General features: G+C 36.8%; 3 protein-coding genes across 3 annotated transcripts; 1 reads left to right on the top strand and 2 right to left on the bottom strand.

Annotated features, from left to right (window-relative positions):
• Positions 1 to 8,691: 8,691 nt before the first annotated feature.
• Positions 8,692 to 12,073, bottom strand: LOC121742324 (protein GAMETE CELL DEFECTIVE 1, mitochondrial-like). Its single transcript, XM_042135434.1, has 4 exons — positions 11,488 to 12,073; positions 10,944 to 11,179; positions 9,274 to 9,463; positions 8,692 to 9,162 (listed from the first exon to the last, which is right to left on the bottom strand). The coding sequence occupies exons 1-4, from the start codon at positions 12,061 to 12,063 to the stop codon at positions 8,944 to 8,946; spliced, it is 1,221 nt and encodes a 406-aa protein (XP_041991368.1). The 5' UTR covers positions 12,064 to 12,073; the 3' UTR covers positions 8,692 to 8,943.
• Positions 12,074 to 12,349: 276 nt separating this feature from the next.
• Positions 12,350 to 13,626, bottom strand: LOC121810373. Its single transcript, XM_042211161.1, has 4 exons — positions 13,592 to 13,626; positions 13,339 to 13,529; positions 12,468 to 13,283; positions 12,350 to 12,372 (listed from the first exon to the last, which is right to left on the bottom strand). The coding sequence occupies exons 1-4, from the start codon at positions 13,624 to 13,626 to the stop codon at positions 12,350 to 12,352; spliced, it is 1,065 nt and encodes a 354-aa protein (XP_042067095.1).
• Positions 13,627 to 17,739: 4,113 nt separating this feature from the next.
• Positions 17,740 to 20,147, top strand: LOC121810372 (cation/H(+) antiporter 24-like). Its single transcript, XM_042211160.1, has one exon. The coding sequence runs from the start codon at positions 17,740 to 17,742 to the stop codon at positions 20,104 to 20,106; it is 2,367 nt and encodes a 788-aa protein (XP_042067094.1). The 3' UTR covers positions 20,107 to 20,147.
• The last annotated feature ends 561 nt before the right edge of the window (positions 20,148 to 20,708 follow it).

The raw sequence follows: 20,708 nt of genomic DNA, 5'->3' as shown, positions 1-20,708 counted from the left end.
GAGAAGAGATGTGGGTGGACCTATGGTTCTCTTGCAGCTGTGGGCGTGGGAAAGAGTGTCTACATTGAGACCAGCCTTCTTGATATCGCCTATGCACACGCCTTATACCCCGTGTGGAGCCAAGTAATGTTTTTGTTTAAATTAACTCACATAATTATGTATTTTGTTGATAACTGTCATCATTGCAAATCACAGAACATGTATAACCCACTTGAATTTTGAGCATTGTTGAACATAAACATCACACTGTCATCATTGCAAATCACAGAACATGTATAACCCATACCGGAAGCAAAGACTATACATTGTCTCCATAATAATTCAATTGTGTGTTGGTTTATATCTATTCCCATCGCATCACAGATCATTGCTACCAATTCAAAATAGGAAACACCTGAATTTAATATGATGGAGCTCCTCGGACGAGGTGGTTCATAACCAATACCCATATATGGTAGTTGAACTACTCTACCACCCCAATACAAACTCACAAATACTTGCATGATTTCTGCATAAAAAACATTTAAAACAACGACAATTAGGGACATTTTTCCTACAAGCCCTAATTTGTATAAATTGGGTAAAACTAACAAATGAAAACACAATAAACATGAATAATGATGAATGTAGCTAAATTGATTAACAAATTACCGGATCTTATGGAGAAATCGCCGGAAATCGCCTGAAAACGCCGGAAATCGCCGAGAGAGGAAATGAAGGTGTGTGAAAGGTCGTTCTGTGAGCTGCGTCTGCCTGGAGGGCGTTAAAAGCCGCCTTAACGACGCATAACCATTATGCGTCGTTTTATAATGACGCATAACCCTTATGCGTCGTTAATCGACGCATAATCATTGTGCGTCATTAAAGAACGACGCATAAGGGTTGTGCGTTTCATTAAGAACGACGCACAACCATTATGCGTCACTCCCTCAATTAGAATGAATCTATTCCCCTTCATTAATTTGGAATTCCATTATTTTTTAAGCACAAAAGAAGAAAGAAGTTAGGAATAACCTTAGTCAAAGAAACGTTGGAATTCAGGTTTTGCAAGCTTGTAAGACGGTTGGTAAGCCTTAAGTCTAGGTGTTCCACGCATAGTGTTCCCCTGCGACCAGTTTCTTAGATCTAGACCAGCTCCTAATCTTAATCTCTATCCCTCTTTTTGAGTATGGCCAGTAAGTTTAGAAGTCTTTTAGGACCCAAAACCAAAAATAAAATGGATAAGAATATAGTTTTGAGCAATGAAACCTATGCTCCTATTAATTATTCAAACTGGAGTATTCCAGAAGAAAAAGTAGAAAATTTCTATGACATAAGTCTGTTTGATTTCAAGACAGCTTTCTCCATTAGAACTCATGAAGAAACTAGGAGTATTTTGCAAAAATCTGAAAGTTTCCCTCTTCTCAAAGAAGAATCCATAAAAAGATATAGAAAACAAAAATATAGATTTGCCCATTTTGGGCTTGCTCAAGTTGCTGTTAAGCCTCTAGTTCACATAGGAGTTGATACCCCTATACTTATTGTTCTTAGGGACAGAAGATTAAAAAATTACAAAACTTCTATACTAGCTATGGTTCAAACTAATATTTGTAATGGCCCAATATACTTCAATTGCTCTCCAAATTTCTCTGTAGACCTCACAGATCCTATGATTCTTGAATCCCTTGTTCTTGATGTTCAACTTCAGGGAGATGAATTTCATCCTTGCAAAAATTTTGCTATCATGTTTAGAGTTTATCTTAGGCTTATATCGTCTAACTTAAATCCTAAATTTAGTAAGAATCCCTTTTCAAAAGGAGAAACTATCCTTTTACAAGTAGATGCTGAGCAACCCACAACTTATACACCCAAACGTCTCAAATGGAATGAAATGACTATTCCAAATCAATTTATCATAAAAGAACCTCAAGCCCCAAGGAATATAGAAAGAACAGAACCATCTCAAATAATTGAAGGGCTAGATGGTATTATAACTGTTAAATTTGATAGAACAAATTCTTTTTCAAATTTTAGAAATAATAGAAGTTTTAGTTATGAAAGCAGTAGAGCCTCCTATTCCGATATGCCAAGCACTTCGGAGAGAAATTGTACTTTCAAAACCCCCATACCTCAACCAAATTTAACTGCCGAAGAAAACATAGGCGACCCTTACTCACCTACTAGAAGTACTATGGTCATAACTTTTGATGAAGAATTTAAACCTGATATGGTTTATTTAAGCAAAGAATTGAACAATCCTTGCTACAAAGAAAAAGAAAAATGGTTCAATAAGTTAAATATTAAAATTAAAAATAAAATAAGAGATGAATGGATGAAAGAAATGATAAGAATTAAATCAAATTTCATTTTTTATGATTTCATAGCCATATACCTATCTTCAGAAGGATGGTATGATTGTTTTAAAAAACCAACTATTGAAGTCGGCTCAAACCTTATGAGAAAATGGTGTTCTTCAGAAAATAATGATATTTTTACAGCAATTCATCCCCCTCTTCAATCCTTAAAAATACAAACTTCCAAAGGAGAAATTATAGCTGATCCTTTCAAACGAACTAAAGTTAATGACCCTGAAGAAAATAGAGAATTTCGGAAAATCATTCAACAAAACAATTATGCAAACCAGGCTCTTCATACTATTGCAGGTCAATTGGATACTATTTTTTCAAATAACCTCCCTACTAACAGACAAAGTATCCTTAATGATACTTCCAAACCTTTTTTCAAAAGTAATGAAATTTTAAAAAATAAGAATATTTCCTTTAATTCAAAACCTGAGAACATTCTTAAAAAACTTTCTGAAAACCTTGGTGAATCAAGTAAGCCAACTACAAATGTTATCCGTGAAAACCATGAGACTAGTATAAAGCAATCAAGTTACTCTTCATCTGAAAAGGAAGATGATTTTGTTGAAAAATTAGAAGACGTTTTCAAAGATTCTAATAACTCCCCTCTCAAAATAAATAAAATCTTCAAAGGGAGAAAATTTAATAGCAGTAAACCTTATTATAATAGACCCTCACCGACAGACTTACTCTATGAAGAAAGAGGTCAATTCCATAAATCCAGTTATGACGGAACGTCAATAACTGAATGGAATATTGATGGAAAACCTGAATATGAAATTCTCAATACCTTACAAGAAATGGGAATGGCAAAAATGGCGTATAGATACGCAGGTATTTCTGAAAAAGAAGCTTGTGTCCTCTTTGTTAATGGCTTTACAGGCCAACTTAAAAATTGGTGGGATAACGCTTTAAGTTTGGAAAGCAAAGAAGAAATTCTTAATCATGTTGTTAATATTGAAGATCAAGATGGAGATATACAAGAAGCAAGCGATGCTTGTGACTTTCTTGTTGTCACCATTTCAATGTATTTCATAGGAAATCCTAGAGAAGAGTATAATAGCTCTTCTATGGTTTTAAACAACCTTAGATGTCCTTCTTTATCTGATTACAGATGGTACAAAGATGTCTTTCTAACTCATGTCCTCAAAAGAAGTGATTGTAACCAAGCTTTCTGGAAAGAAAGATTCATAGCAGGATCACCTAAACTTTTTAGTGAAAGAATAATATAAAAACTCAAAGATGATATTAACTCTGAAAATATCCCTTTTGAAAATATAACGTTTGGCCAATTATTTGCTTTTGTCAAAAAGGAAGGGTTAGCCCTTTGTATGGAAATAAAAATACAGAACAAATATAGAAAAGACAAACAAAAGGAGAAAAACGAATTAGGATGTTTCTGTGAAATGTTCGGGATCGAAAAAATTGAAGCTCCTTCCTCTAAGATCAAGAGGAAAACTAAAAAATTCAAAAAAGAATCACAAAGGCATGATAATTATAAATCAACCCAAGGTAATTTTAGAAGAACAAATCCTATAAGAAAATTTAAACCAACTAATAATAAAGATAGAAATGAAATAAAATGCTAGTATTGCAAAAAATCAGGGCACACTGAAGACCAGTGTTGGAAGAAAAAGAAGAAAAACATCAGGTTATTAAGTAAACAGAATAATAACATGCTAAAAAAAGAAAATAATTCCTCAAACTCTGAAAGCGAGTTAGAAATTGAAGAAATTCAAAATAATTCTGAAAGTAGCAATTACCATAGTAGCACTGAAAATGAAAAGGATATTTGCAAAGTTTGCATCAATGCTATTTCCAAAGAAAACAAAGAGACTATTCTTGATCTTGTCCACCAAATTCCTGACAATGAAACAAGAGATGAATACCTTAAGAAATAAAAAGACTTAATTCTTGAAGAACCTTCTACTTCCAAAAAGATTAATATCAAGGAACAATTCAGTTTAAACAAACTATGGGATAAATATCCTTATCAAAGTATATCCAAACAAATAACGACTAAGGACCTCCAAGGCGAGATTAACAATCTTAAGAAACAAATTAATAAAGAATTTTATGAATTAAAAGAAAAAAACTTTGAGTTTGAAACAAGACTTTCTGTCATTGAGAATAATGCAGAAGTAAATAATTGGGAAAATCAGGAACAAGATTCAGCAAATAACTCCATAAAAGTCATCCAAGAGGTAATTTATCAAAAGTGGCATGTTAACATAACTCTTGTTATAAATAATTTCAAAACTAATATTATGGCTTTGGTTGACTCAGGAGCTGATCATAAATAATCAGAGAAGGAATTGTTCCTACTAAATATTGTGATAAAACCAAAGAAAAACTTTATACGGCAAATAATAACCCTTTAAGAATTAGATACAAACTCTCCAAAGCCCATATCTGTAATGAAGGATATTGTTTCAAAAACATTTTCACAATTGTTGAAGATATTACTTATAATATGATTCTAGGAACACCCTTCCTAACCCAAATCTATCCCTTCTATGTTGATGATAATGGCATCACTACCAATGTCCAAGGAAGAAAAATAAAATTTAAGTTCATTTCTCCTATTCTAAAACAAGAAATCCTTAATCTTCAAAACAGTTCTATTTTTAGACAAATCAATAACATAACCCAAAAACAAAAACAGATAAGCTATTTAAAGGAAGAAATTCCTTTCCAAAGGATTAAAGAACAACTTGAAACTCCCAAATTCATTTCAAAAATCAAAGAAATAGAAGACAATTTTATCCAAAAGGTTTGTAACGAAGTCCCCAATGCTTTCTGGGAAAGGAAGCATCATATGATCCATCTACCTTATGAAGAAGGTTTTCATGAAAGTAAGATTCCAACAAAATCAAGGCCTATCCAAATGAACCAAGAACTCCTTGAAGTTTGTAAGAAAGAAATCAACGACTTATTAAAGATAAAGCTTATTAGGCCTTCAAATTCTCCGTGGAGCTGTTCAGCTTTCTGTGTTATGAAACAGGCAGAATTAGAAAGAGAAACTCCCAGGCTGGTTATTAATTACAAACCTCTCAATGCAGTTTTAAAATGGATTAGACATCCAATCCCAAATAAGAGAGACCTCATAAATAGACTGTATAGTTCCAAAATATTCTCCAAATTCGATCTTAAATCTGGATTCTGGCAAATTCAAATTGCTGAGAAGGATAGATATAAGACAGCCTTCACAGTTCCCTTTGGACATTATGAATGGAATGTAATGCCTTTTGGCTTAAAAAATGCCCCCTCAGAATTCCAAAAAATCATGAATGATATTTTAAATCCTTACAGTCAATTCTGCATTGTCTACATTGATGATGTTCTCGTCTTTTCCCAAGATCTTGATCAACACATAAGACATTTAGGAATTTTCTTAAAGACTATAGAGAAAAATGGTTTAGTCATTTCTACCCCTAAAATGAAACTCTTTCAAACTAATATTAGATTCCTAGGTTACGAAATTGACAAAGGAACCTTTAGACCCATCAGTAGGTCTATTACCTTCACAGACAAATTCCCTGATGAAATCAAAGACAAAACCCAATTACAAAGGTTCCTAGGGTGTTTGAACTACATCTCAGATTTCTTTCCCAACCTTAGAGAAACATGTAAACTTCTTTATCAAAGGCTTAAGAAAGACCCCTCAAATTGGACAGAAGAACATACTAATGTTGTCAAAACTATCAAACAACAAGTCAAAACTCTTTCATGTCTTGGCATACCCAATCCAGAAGCCTTTATGATCATAGAAACAGACGCCTCCAACATAGGTTATGGAGGAATTCTTAAGCAAAGAATTGATTCAAAAGAAAATCTTGTCAGGTACCATTCTGGTATCTGGAATAATGCACAAATAAATTATTCCGTTATTAAAAAAGAAATTCTATCCATTGTTTTATGCATCCAAAAATTCCAAGATGACCTTTATAACAAAAAATTCTTAATAAGGATTGATTGCAAATCTGCAAAAGAAGTTCTTACCAAAGATGTCCAAAATATTGTTTCAAAACAAATCTTTGCCAAATGGCAAGCAATTTTATCAGTATTTGACTTTGAAATTGAGTTTATTAAAGGAGAAAACAATTCTCTACCTGATTTTCTAACTAGAGAATTTCATCAAGGTCACAATGACAGACTCTAGGACTTCCAAGAGACAAAGTATCAAAGACTACGAAGTCTTCCCTTCAAAAGCAACCTCAAAAGCCTTGGTCTCTTCCTCAACCCCAACAACTCCTCAAAAACCCAATCAAATTCTTTCTAATAGGTTTTCCCCCCTTCAAAACACTCTTGAAATACCTTATAAAACCGCTCTTACCTCAAATATTCCGAAATCCACTAATATTCAAATACCAAACATGCCTGACCAGTTCAAATACTTTCCTAAAGACTGGCGTGAAGATTGTGGGATGACTCCTTTCTCTGAGTTTCCTGCCAAACCCTCTCAAAATGATTTCATAAGAAACCGGTTTCCAAATACTTCCCAACTCTGGGAATCTGATGATTGTTTAAAAGATCAGAAGTATTATGAGTTTATTTTAATTGACTCTGACTCAGTTGAAATAACTCATATTTACAACAGATCCAAAGAAATTGAATATTCAAAGTGTATTATCAAAAGAGTCCTTACCACAACCACTTTTGGAGGTCCCAATGAGTTCAAAATTTTTAACCACCCAGCTCAAGGGTATAATTATATCGATTATAAGAATGCCTGGTTCAGAGCTTTCTTATTAAGATATTATAATCACTCTTGGTTCATAAGCTTTCATCATAATTGTGAAAAACAGTTCCATGTTTGGTTCCCCGATTGGTGGAGGAAAATGGGATCTTTAATTCAAATCCTCCCTTCTGATGTTCAACAAGGGTTCCATACTTTTGCTGAATATTCCACTATCAAAAATTTCCAGAAATTCATCGTGTTCCATGCGGAATTCAAAGTCCCTTGGATCTTTTCCTGGGATTTCAATTTTGAAAAAATCTTTCCAGATCCTACTCCTTTCTCCTTGACAAGGGTCTACAAAGTTAAATGGTGGGCTAAGTTCCAAAATCATATTGGAAGTGAATCTGCTGTCAAACAATTTGTTTCCACTGGTGAAAAAGTGATTTTCCAAAAGGATAACAAAGAGAAAAGCAAGGCAGAAAGAACAAAGAAAGCCAGTACCTCGGAGCCAAATGATTTTCTAAAAAACCTTCCAGAACATATCAAAAGAGACTTCTTTGAATTTATGGCCCAAAAGTCTGCCTCTTCAAAGTCTGAAGAATCGGTCTCTTCTGATCCTATTGGGGGTCAAGACCCCTTTGATTTCTAATGACAGGTTTCTTTAGAAGGAAGAATACTGAAGCCTATTCTAGGTTTCTCGTTGATAATATCAAAATTGATACCGAAATGGTTACCTCCCTCTCAGAAATTGCAAAGATTGTTCTCGAAGCCCCTCCTGAAGAAGTGGATTATCCATTCCTTAGAGAAACCATTGATGACATTTTTTATAGAATCAATAGAATCAAACGGATGAAGAGAACGCTCAAAATCATTAATATTATCACCGCAGCCTAATTCTGTTCGCATTACCAGGATGCCTCCTTCTTGGTTCTTTCGCATTGGTGATAAAATAAGAAGATTAGAACAAGCCATCAAAGATGAAGAAGAAAGTCTTCAAGTCATGTATGACGTCAGATTTCGAAGAAGTAGGCATATGGATTACTACTACGACGATGAAGAATGGAGACATTGTCAATATATCAAAAGATACAGAAATAAAATCAATAGGCTCCACATCATCATGGCTGCCTAGTATGAAATTGTCTTCAAAGTCAGAAATGACGGCTACCTTCTTTTATAGTTATGTAAAAATTGAGTGAATAGTGAATAGTGAATAGTAACTTTTTGTAATAGTACTATGTAAATTAGTGTGATTTTCGTCACTGCTTACGTATTTGTAAAATACTGTACTCCTATGTAGCCAGGGTTGTTGGCTATAAATAAGAGGTCTGGAATGTAGAAAAGCACACCGAGTTCTGATCTCAGACTCATTGCTCTTCTCCCTCCTTCCCTCTGCTACCTTGAAGCTTTAATCCAAAGTTAGTTTTCAAAATCTCTTTACTTTCATTCTGCTTTCTTTCTTTATGCAAAATATTTTCAATATGTCTTTCATGCTGTTTGATAACGGAATAATTTATCATAACATTCCAATCACAAACCTTACGGTTCTGACCAATACGTTATTACACAATAAGGCTTCTGCCAATACGTGTTCTAACAACAAGGTCTCAACCAATAAGTTTGATGATTCAAAACTATCAAAATATAACCTGGGTGCATCAACACAGATATCGAAATGCATCGATTGACAAATGCCTTGCATATTTTCGGCCTTCATCAATACAGAGAAGAAACACACAGATATTAACAAATAGACACTTTTATCAAAGCACTTGTTGATGTTCATTTCTTAGATTGTTCCGTCGTCTATAAGGAAACCTAAAAATATGAAGGATGCCTCAATCCAGTGTGTAAAGCATGTAAGAACCTCAAGAGATCCAGGCCAAAAAAGTCAAGTCAATTGTACTGATTTGTTGCCTATCATGGGAGGATCTTCCGGCGCCTCTGAGGAGTCTCCCTTTTCACAAACATTTTCTCGTCATCATTTAGAGGCCTGCTGGAGCCATCAGCTTGACTAATGAATTTCCAGCCACCCCCGTTTCCACGCTTGCTTCGTGAACCTAGCTTCTCCACCGTAAAATTCCAACCATCAGATGGACGTCTCCTGCTGTATTTATGGCATTTCACCTTCTTCGCCAACTAAAGACGAGATTGATGATCATAGAGGGAAAAAAGTAATTATTTAAATCAGACTCGAAGATATTCTGAATATGATGGTAGTAAATTACTAATGACGAACTGATTGGTTACCTTCATTTTGTTGAAATTCATCTTCTGAACAAATTCTTGGTACAACATCTCATCCTCTTTCATTGATATCTCATAGAGGACCTCATCAGGGTCCCGAGTGGTGCCATCCCAACCCTCTGGCATGACCCTGAAGTCCGGTTTATATGGCAGGGAAGCAACATGGAATTCTCTGTCATGAGAGACAAAAAACCTGCATGGCAGCAAGGAGATATACTTGGTCAAATAGAATTCCCTCTAACATATCAGAAGGCAAATATTAAAAAAAGTTATGGACTCGTGGCCATAGAAACACCAGCTGATGAATAGGCCATCCAAACATACATCTCAGTTAGAATCAAACATTCAACTATTGGGCATAATCTGAAAGTTACCAAGGGACAGTCACAGCTTTTAGAAGCACAGTTTGTTACGATCATTTTCTAACCTTAAGTTCTGATTCAATATTTATCCAGACAACCAAAATTAAAGAAACCAATAGACATGCACACAGATAGCACTCCCAAACCATTCAATGTACTCCTGTTGATTGAGAAATACATATTTCTAAGTGAATTCTCTCTTTTAACAGGTTATATGTCAGGCATTTTGTGCTCAATTAGTTTTTTTTCATATATAAGCTAGCACGCTATAAGGAGAGAAAAATAATGAGTTCAGTAACTATTAAAAGAGCCCCTGCCAAAAAAGTAGTATGAACACATGATAAGTACAAGGGTACTCCAGTCAAAACATTTACAAATAAAAGCTGTAAGAATTTTGTGATAGTAGTAAGATTGAACAGACAGAATAATTTGACCATAATTCTGATTGGTTATCTGTCCTTGTCACCTTAAAGTGGAAAGAATGTAACTCCTTATTTGACCACGATTCCACGACAGACAGCGCAATTTAACACAATACTAGGAAGAAAGGTAAACTTTAATGAGATATTCCAAATATATAGCTAAATTTGTGATTCAAGCATTAACCACAAACTTCAAATATAATACAATGAGAAGCTTACTGGTCCAAAAGAAAATATCAATCCAGCACAAGATTCTCAGAGCAGGTGTAGAAAAAGTTAACGTCCACATGATATTATAAGATAAAGCATGGAAAACTCAATCAAGTAATCAACTAGGGTGAAGTAAAATGAATTAATACGTCAAGTGTCTTCCTAGAGCACATATTACAACCTTGTATGGAATGCTACAGGAAATGGCAGCTGCAGCACATGCTTACCATGATAAAACTAAGCTAAGAAATAGCTCTTCTTACTCATTTAACAATGTCCATATAATTGGGTAAGAACCAACAAGAAACGCAATCACTTATTTCCCCAGTCACAGACTATGAGCAGTTCGGCTAGTTCAATATAATCTCTATGAACGGTAGCACTAACAGATAACAGCATGAACATACAACCATATAGAGATGCAGAGTTAGTAACACTTGTAAGTAAGTAAGAGAGCAATAGAATGCCAAATCTTGCACATTATGTATAACTCTCAAAACCAATTTATATAACCCTCAAACCAAGTTATGTACAACACACAATGATATATAAGAACTGAAAAATCATGTGCTCACACACCCCCGCAAGTGTTAAACTACAAATCATATTGCAAGTAGTATAATATAAAATCAGAAAGTGAATGCATCAATCCTCTTACTCAGGGAATAAATCCACTCACTCGGGACAAGTATCAAGCAACATCTCGACAGAGTCATCCAGTGGCCCGTGCTTCTTCTCCTCTTCCTCTTCAAGTTCCTTCAGCCACAATATTGCATGCACCCTCTGCCTCATAATCTTGTATTCCTTTGCTAACCTTTCCACAGTATACTCCTCTGGATTCTCCTTATGCTTTTTGTACATTTCTGCCTTCTCGGAATCCTTCAAGTACGACCCCCTGGCTCCAGGCTCCCGCACCTTCATTCAAAATATATTCAACCAAATCAAAACCTTAACTTCACTCATTCCTAATTGAAAAACTAAATAAACAGAAGAATTCAAGAATAAATGGATCATACATTAGGATATGCTAATACCCTGCTATGTCAATAATAAGACAAATTCATGGCACGGAACTTCTAATAACACACTTTGATAGCTGAAGATATTAATCAGTCGATCAATTAATAAGTAGCTGAGATCTGGCATTAACAAAACCTACGAAATTCATATCATTTGGAATCTGTTTCATGACAAAAAACAGTAAGGTTAGCACCAATTCGTACCTGCTTCAGCAACATGGCCGTCTCGTGCATTTTATTATCCCAGCTATCAACAAATCCTTTACCCCAACGGTTCGCGGCCTCCAATTCCCTCATTCTCACGAGTTCATCATCCGTCCACCTTGCATCCGAATAAGCCGGGCGCTGAGCCCGGCCCGATGGGCGAGCGCGGGGCTGGGAATCGGTAGGATCCGGAGCACCCACCTTCTTCCCCACAACTTCACCGTCAAAATGTTCCTTGGTAAGACCAGTGGACCAGGACGAGGAGCCCTCATACCAGCTCATAGGGTCGGGGCCAGAAGAGCCGGCTCCGCCGAAATGGAGCGTCCAATCCGCATCTTTATCGCCGCCGCCGTCGCCTTGAGTGGAAAAGGGGTTTTGAAAAGTGAGCAGCGGGCGTGGATTGTGAAGCTGCGATGTCTTAGTGTTGGCATTGATGGAGAGCTGCGTGAATGTGCGAAGAAGGCCTCGCATTTCGTTGAGAGAGAAAGAGAGAGGGCGGAGGAGATACAGCTTTAATGGAGGCTGATTCAAGGTTTTGGGATTTAGGAATTTGGGGTTTAATCGTGGTACAAGCATTCCTGCACAGAGTACTAATGCTCTTGGGGAGACAGAAATAGGAGTAGTCAATACAGGCTGTTAGGATAATCCACTATAAGCCGGACACTTTCAATAGCACCGCCACTTTTTTTGTCCACAACCAGAGTTTATTTGTTCGCAGCCATAAAAAGTGTCTGCAGCCAGTGGCGGAGCCAGAGATTTCATAATGGGGGTCCAAAGTTAAACTTCAAAAAAAATTACATAAATTAAATTTTAAGGTTCAAAATGTAAAAGTCAAATGCAATCACATCATAACATTTGTCTTCTATTCTTCATCTTCTGAAACCGCTGCATAATAGTTTCATTGGTAACTTTAACAAACACATTCTTTTCGATGTAAGGAACTAAGCAATCATTCAATAGTTGGTCTCTCATGCTATTACGTAGAGAAGTCTTGATGATCTTCATTACTGAAAAGGCTCTTTCTACTGATGCAGTGGCAACTAGTAAGATCAATGACAACTTAACTAATGAATAAACCATTAGAAAAACTTCATGTTTCCTTGTAGAAACCATCTTTTGAGCAAGACCACTGATTCCTGATATTTGTGAAAACTTTTCATCTATGCGCACATCGAAAATAAAGTTCTCAAGTTGACTTTTAAGCTCGGACAAAGCAGCTTCAGAAAATTTAGAAGGATAATACCGTGCAAGACGAAACAGCTTCTCCAAATCAAATGCAAAAAATAAATCCCTAGGATCAAAACATGACATGCATAAAACTAAGTCTGTGTTGACTTCATCAAAACGTTGATTCAACTCTTGAGCTTGCAAGTCAATAACAGAACAAAAGAGCTCAACTCGATAATAGTGGAGATTCTTCATTTTCTCAGCTCTACGTCTTCCTTTTTTTCGAGCTACAAACTCATCTTCCATGTCAAGCACATCCAGTTCATATTTGCTACAAAACTTAGAAACATCAGCAAGCAATACATCCCAATCTTTTTCCCTCATTATTTGCAGACGTGATTTTGCTACCTTGACAAGATTCACCGCATTAACAATGTCTTGATCTTTCTTTTGTAGCACTTGGGAGAGTTCATGCGTGATTCCCAAGATTTGCTTCATAAGATGTAACACAAAGACAAACTCAAAACTATTTATAATTTCTAGCATATCATCAGCTTCAGCCCTTATTGAATCGTCATGACCATTCTCCCCAACATACTCAAGAACATCAACAATAGAAGAATATAACACTAGCTATCTCTTCATTGCAAGAAGAAATAACTTTCAAGAACTCAAGAAAATTACCTTGATTTAATGGTTCTTCTGACTCATCATGACCGCGGAAAGGCAATCCTTGCATTATAAGATAACGAAGAGAAATAATCGTTGCATTTAATCGCAGGCGGTAGTCAAGCTTAGACTGTGTTGACTGTTTTGCCAAAGAGACCTCAATGTGTTGGGCTTGATTCATCAAATCCTCACATGCTAATCTGCACCTGTTATGAGCACTTTTATGGTTTCCAACATGATCTCTTAATCTTTCTTTCTTGCGCCAGACCGTAAATCCCCCTGATACAAAAGCATCTTGTCCATTTCCGTGGAGTCTTGAAAAAAGATAGCAATATAAACAAAAAGCTGCTTCCTTTGTAACACTATATTCCCACCAATCCTTAAATTCATCAAACCAATGTGAGACAAATTTACGTTTTCGATTTCCATCTACTGTAGGACGAAAATCATGATTACGTGGTTGACACGGACCTTTAAGTAAGTAAGCTCTGCGAACTTGTTCTATTAAATTTGGTGGATAACTCATTATATCCGGTCGTTCTCCTGGATCACTTGGAAGATTCTCTAAATCAACCTTACTTTTATCTTCATTCGATAATTCTTGAGGTTGAAGAAGTGAAGGTTCAACTGATGAAGAATCAACGAAAGAAAGTTTCTTGAAATAACGATCCATATACCTACAAAAATAGTCAACACTGATTAAGTTCAAAATATTTGATATTTTCTGTATGCAAAACTATTAACACACACATCAATTAAAGAATTGGAGTTATAAAATTCCAACTACAAAACCACCGTAGTCCGTAGCCATTGAATTACATAAGCTATCTTCTTTCTCCCCCTTTGAATTATTATTGCAGCCAAACAAAAAAACAACTTATGTAGAAAAATTAATTGAATTATATTTGAGTTTTGAATATACCTAGTTCTAGTTTACCAGATTTCAGACTCGGAACGGCAGAATGAATACGCTAAATTCAGACTTGGATTGGAACGGCAGAATGAATACGCTAAATTAAGAGGCACGATTCATATATATTTTGCTGAAACCTATCTCTAATATTATATTTATTATAAATTATAATTATTGTGAAATTACTAAAATACCCCTAAGTTTTTTAAGAATTAGCGGGGGGACCATGGGCCCCCTGGCCCCACCCTCCCTCCGCCCCTGTCCGCAGCTATAAGCCGGACACTTCCAATAGCTTCGCCACTTTTTTAGCCACTTTTCATTTTTTTCATTTTTCGTTTATTTTAAATCAATTGTAATTAAAATTATCAGAATGTAAATAATTAGAAATCGAGGTAATACTGAAATGTAAAAAAAGTACTGGGACCAAATATTCGTTGTATTATGGAACCGGGAAAATTATACAACGAACATTTAAAAAAAATACAAATAAAAACACCGTCACCGTCTAAAAAAAATACAAATAAATCAATAGGTACTTATAGTAGCCGTCATATCCCGATTCATCAGTGCCGGGTGATTCGTCGTCTCCACCGTGCATTTTTAGAGAGTGAAAACGTAGAGAGTGAATTAATGGAGAGAGTTTGAAATTGGTGTAAAATGGGTGGTGGAGGGGTGGTATTTATAATACAATTTTCGAAAAGAATAAAATAAAATAAAATTCCCGGGGGCGGCCGGCGCGCCTATAGGCGCGGCGAGGCGTGCCCGGCGCGTCCTCGCACTCTTCTCGCCGGAAGCCTTCCGCCCCAAAATGGCGCCCGCCTCGGGGCGGATGCTGCCTGCACTATAGGCCGACTGGACGACGGCGGAATGGGGGCGGGCAGCGCGCCGCCCCTATAGTGGATGCCCTTATAAGTAATTGTGTTTGGTTTATTAAATTAAATCACATAAGTTAATTTAACTGGATAATTATATGGTAATACTGAGTTATAATTACTCCCTTTCAACTAAAAATCTCGCAACTTAATTCTAGATTGATAATCGTTATAGTCATAACAATCGAATGACACCATAATATACTCCATCTGTCCCATAGAAATAGGCCATTTAGGGTTGACACGGATTTTAATGTATAGTTGATAAAAATAAGAGAGAAGGGGAAAATGTAGTTGAAATTGTGTAGTGGATGATGGGGCCCATAAATGATAAAGTAAAAGATAAGAAGAAAAAAAATGTCATAAATGAATATGAACTATTTCTATGGGACATACGAAAAAGGAAATATGGTCTATTTCTATGGGACGGAGGGATTAGTAGTAGTAATATAGACTATCATATGGACAGTTCTAATGAAAACTTTTTTAAATGAATATTTAAAAATTAAAAATTATACCGTTCTCTAAAATATTTGAAACAGCACAGGTTTTAATGCATAATTGGTAAAGTAATTGGGAAGAATTGGTAAAGTAAGAGGGAGGAAAGGAAAAATGAGTAAAGTAAGATAGAAGAAGAGAAAAAGTAGTGAAAGTAGAGTTAGTGGATTGTGGGGTTCATGTCCTAAAATAGAAAGATTCTAAAGTTTTTATTTTTAAGAAACGGCCCAAAATAGAAATAGTTGTTATTTTTAAAAAACGAAGGGAGTATTAAAAACTAGTAATATTAAATTAGAAACTAATACTCTCTCCGTCACAAGATAAGCGATTCACATTCCTTTTTGAGACGTCCCAAGATAAATGAACCATTTCCTTTTTTTGGTATTCTCTCTCTTACTTTTTCTCTCTAATTTATTAACTCTCTTACTTTATTCACTTTCCACTTTACTAACCAAACCACATTTTCTTAAATCTCGTATCAAAAAGTTTATGCTCACTTATCTTGTGACGGAGGTAGTATGTTTTGTTGTATTAATATATTGAAAAAGGAATATAGGTCTCTAATATCCAACATACGGGTTGAAACTCGAGGGGTTATAACATTTTGAAATAAATTGAAGTATAATAATTAATTTTGACAATTGACACCGTCATAGTTTATAAAATTAACACCAAACCAGACATTCCCTAAATAGTGGGACTGGTAACTTTTAACACGACACGATAATCTGACTTGAACACGCACAAAATTAATAGGTTTTGGTCATTATCAGGTCGACCCAATAAGTACCCGATGATTTCGAATTGGGTTAGGGATGGATGCAGATTATTCATAAAGGAATAAAATTATTCACTCTGTCCCCAAAGAATATGAACTTTGGATTCGTCACGGGTTTTAATGCATTATTGGTAAAGTAAGAGAGAGGTAGATAGATAAAGTTTTTTAAGTATTGTTAGTGGAGAATGAGTCCTACTTCAATAGAGAGAAGAGAGTTTCTAAAATTGGAATGTTCATACTCTTTGGGGACGACCGAAAAAGGAAATAGTGCATACTCTTCCGGGACAGAGGGAGTATTATTTTTAATTATTTTACTAATTAAAAATATTATACTTTATATTTAAATCATGATAAGGTTTTAATCATATTATACTAAGTTTTAATTGGGGTTTAGACTTGATAAGAACCTGCCAATTTCAGGTTGGGTTAGGGTTTGTCCTTAGTTATTAGGTTGGGTTGATTTTTGAGTTGACTTAATAATGAATCAATTTGCACGATTTGTCAGCCCTGCCTAAGCCTTAAAGGGATCATATAACGGATTAATTTTATAAATTGTTGCTAAACATATGACTATTATTTCAAATTGATTGTTACATTTTATTCCATCAGTCCATAATTATAAGACCAAGTTTGACCGAATATGGATTTTAAGAAATATTATAGGAGAAAGTAGATGGAACAAGTTAGAAGAATATTCATCCTACTTTTATATAATATTAGTTTTATAGTGATTAGTTAGTGAAATAAAGTTAGTGTAACGTAAAGTCTATTACCAAAAGTAGTAAAAAAACAAGTGAGATATTTATTGATACACGGACGAAAATAGCGATATGGGATGATTATTGGTAAACGAAGGGAGTAATTTATTTATAAATAATTATCTTCGTACTTATTGTATTATTAAAGATTTTAATTTAAAATTCTTAATAATTTCAGCCACGCAGGTTTTCTCATCAAATCAACTTATCACAATATATCCAAAAATGTATTGATTTGCTCTAATGTATATAGTAATATTTGCAAAGGAATTTCAAATCCAATTTTTGCAGTTTGGATGATTATTTGAATCATCATTTCAAATAAGGGTTGTTACATTTCGTTTCATATAGGAGTATTATTTTTAGTATATATACACGCAAATAATTATTTAAATAATAAATCAAAAACTAAAATCAAAATGCATGGTCATTATTTGTAAATGTATTTTGAGGTTGTGGGTGATCATATAAATAGCGAAGGAAACGTAATTAAGGTTGTGCAAAAAATGGCATTTCCAAATGTAAAAGTCCAGAGTTCCGGGTGTCCAAGCTTTGATTTTGTTTGGTTTTGCTGTTGATTTGTGGAATGCATGATCGATGACGTCCAACGTTAACCTAACGGAGCCACCTGAGCTGATCAAGAAAGGTCTGGTGGTATGCCGGGAGTCCCACAGCTATCACACCTACGGCATTTTCTACGGCCAAAATCCCCTGGATTTCTCGTTTCCCCTTTTCCTCCTACAGATTTCCACTCTCATTCTCATTACTCGCCTCGTTCGTTTCCTCCTCAAGCCCCTCCGCCAGCCCAATGTCGTCTCCGAGATCCTGGGCGGCATCATCCTCGGGCCTTCCGTGTTGAGCCGCAACGACAAGCTACGCGCCTATATATTCCCACCTGAATACAACTATGTGATCAAGAATGTGGGCTTGTTGGGTCTAATCTATTTCGTCTTCGTCTCCTCCGTCAAAATGGACATCACGGAATTCAAAAGATCAGAGCGAAAAAATTGGTACATTGCCATCGTTGGGATGTTTCTCCCCCTTTTGTGCAGTGTCAGTGTGGGCGTTCTCCAAAAGAATTCCTTAAATGCAAGCCTTGGATCCTTCTCCTCAATTTGGGGTATCAGCATGAACTTGTCCATCGCTGCTTTCCCCGTCGTCTACCCCATCGTCAAGGAGCTCAATCTTCTCAGCTCTGGCATTGGCCGTATGGCCCTCACAACCACCATGATCTCCGACCTCATCGGCTTCCATGTACTCATCATCTTTGAGATGCTCATTCAGGGCCAACGCAAGCCCATTTTCTCCCTTTGGTTCTTCCTCTCCTTCATTGGTGTCTCTGTAACCTGCCTTACTGGAGCTAAGCAAGCTATGGACTGGATCGTTAGAAGCACCCCAGAGGAAAAGCCGGTGGACGAGACTTATGTCACTGCAGTTCTCGTGGCGGTCATAGTGGCAGGGTTTGTCACTGACACTTTTGGGATGTCTGTGGCAAACGGTCCCATGTGGATGGGGCTTGTTGTCCCAACAGGGCCTCCTTTGGGGACAGCTTTAGTGCAGAAGATGGAGACCATTGTGACAGACATCCTAATGCCATTTATCTTTATGTACATTGGTTTGGTTTTCGACTTTTCATCCATCTCTGGGCAATGGCCTCATTTACGCCCGCTCATGCTCATGTTGGTCATTGCTTATACCATGAAGATTCTCTCCACTTTCATAGCTTCGCGTTTTAACCACATGACCATCAGAGACAGCCTCACGCTTAGTCTTCTGCTTGGGTTGAAGGGCCAAGTGGATTTCCTCATGTTTGTCCGTTTAAATGATTTGAAGATACTTGACACCCCTCATTTCACGGCCATGGTGCTCTCGGCCACCACCATGACCGCGCTGGTGACGCCGCTCATCAGCATCCTCTACGACCCCAGGCGGCCCTACCTGCTCGACAAGAGGACAAACATCCAGCATTCTCTGCCCAATGCCCAGCTCCATATTCTGGCTTGCATCCACTCCCAAGAGAATCTCTCCGGGCTAATGAGGTTGATCCAGGTCTCCAACCCTACAACATTGACTCCTCTATCAGTCGACGCCCTCTGCCTGGAGGAGCTCATTGGCTTCAACCCTGTCCTCATCGACCACCAGGCAGAGGATGAGCAAGAAACACCCGACAAATCCAACGTCCACAGCGCCTTGAAGACGTTTCAAGAAGCCATGGGCGATGACTGCCTCACCATTCACTCTTACACGACCATCACCCCAAGGACAAGCATGTACCAGGATATCTGCCAGATGGCGCTCGCAAACAACGCGAGCCTGGTCGTCCTTCCTTCTAGGGACAACAACCAGCCCCTCAATACCGAGGTGTTGGTCCATGCGCCGTGCTCGGTGGCCATCATCATGGACAAAAGCCCGCGCCAAACGCTCGTCCACGGTGCCCTAAGGAGCCCCATGCAGCAACTGGCGATGCTCTTCCTCGGAGGGGCGGATGCAAGAGAGGCGCTGGCATATGCTGACCGCATGGTCGGGAACCCAGATGTGTGTCTCACCGTGGTGCGGTTCCTCCCGGGGAACACCAGCGAGGGCGATAATGATATGGAAAAGAAGCTGGATGACGGGCTGGTGACACAGTTCTGGCTCAAGTGCGAAGGGAAGGAACGAATCTCGTATCGGGAGGTGGTGGTAAACAACGGGGAGGAAACTATTGCTGCTATACAGGCCATGGATAAACAACTCTACGATATGTGGATTGTGGGGAGGAAGCATGGTATAAATCCACTCCTTTTGAGCGGATTGTCAGGTTGGAGCGAGGAGAACGAGTTGGGAGTTATCGGAGAGTATGTCGCCTCTGCAGATTTCAATAGCACGGCTTCTGTTCTCGCAGTGCAACAACAGATTTTACGAGGCCAACAAAAGGTTTCTGCTACTAGTTTCTTTAAAAGCTTTCCCTTCTCTGCATGTAGCTAGAACTTACAATCTCTACTAGAAATTTTTTTTTTTTTTTTTGAATTTCTCTTGACACGCACATTACTCCACTGAATAACACAACTACTTTACATGAGATCAAATATTCTACTTTGACTGTGTATGAATTTCCAAAAACATGAATGGGAGTGCAAAAAGTTTGTGGGATATGGATTCTGTTTTTAAAGAATTATTTATTGAACACACCAATTCATATGTGCAGCTTGGGATGTGATCAAATGCAAATTGTAAATATTATGATTTTGACCGTTGAAAAATGTGACAAAATAATAGCAACTTATAAATATGTACAATATATATAGAGTTTGCATTTTATCACTACCCCGTGCAACTTATAAATATAACATGGAAATTTTAATAGTGCATACGTGCACATCCCTGCCCAAGGATGTTCTAAAAAAGAATATTGACACTTCAAATGTAGGCCGTTTGATTTATTTTTAAGGAAGGAAATGTTTTTAGGTGGCCTATCATTTTGTATTACTGAATTCTGATAATTATGCAGATCAAAGTTTGGGAATGTAATGTTGCATACGTTTTCTGCTCTAAAACAATCAAAAATTGAGTTTTCACCTTTTAATTAT

The sequence above is a fragment of the Salvia splendens genome, chromosome 7 (assembly GCF_004379255.2).
Source record: "Salvia splendens isolate huo1 chromosome 7, SspV2, whole genome shotgun sequence".
NCBI classification, from domain to species: Eukaryota; Viridiplantae; Streptophyta; class Magnoliopsida; order Lamiales; family Lamiaceae; genus Salvia; species Salvia splendens.
Note: the sequence above shows the minus strand (reverse complement) of the source record. Positions and strands in the feature narration are given on the sequence as shown.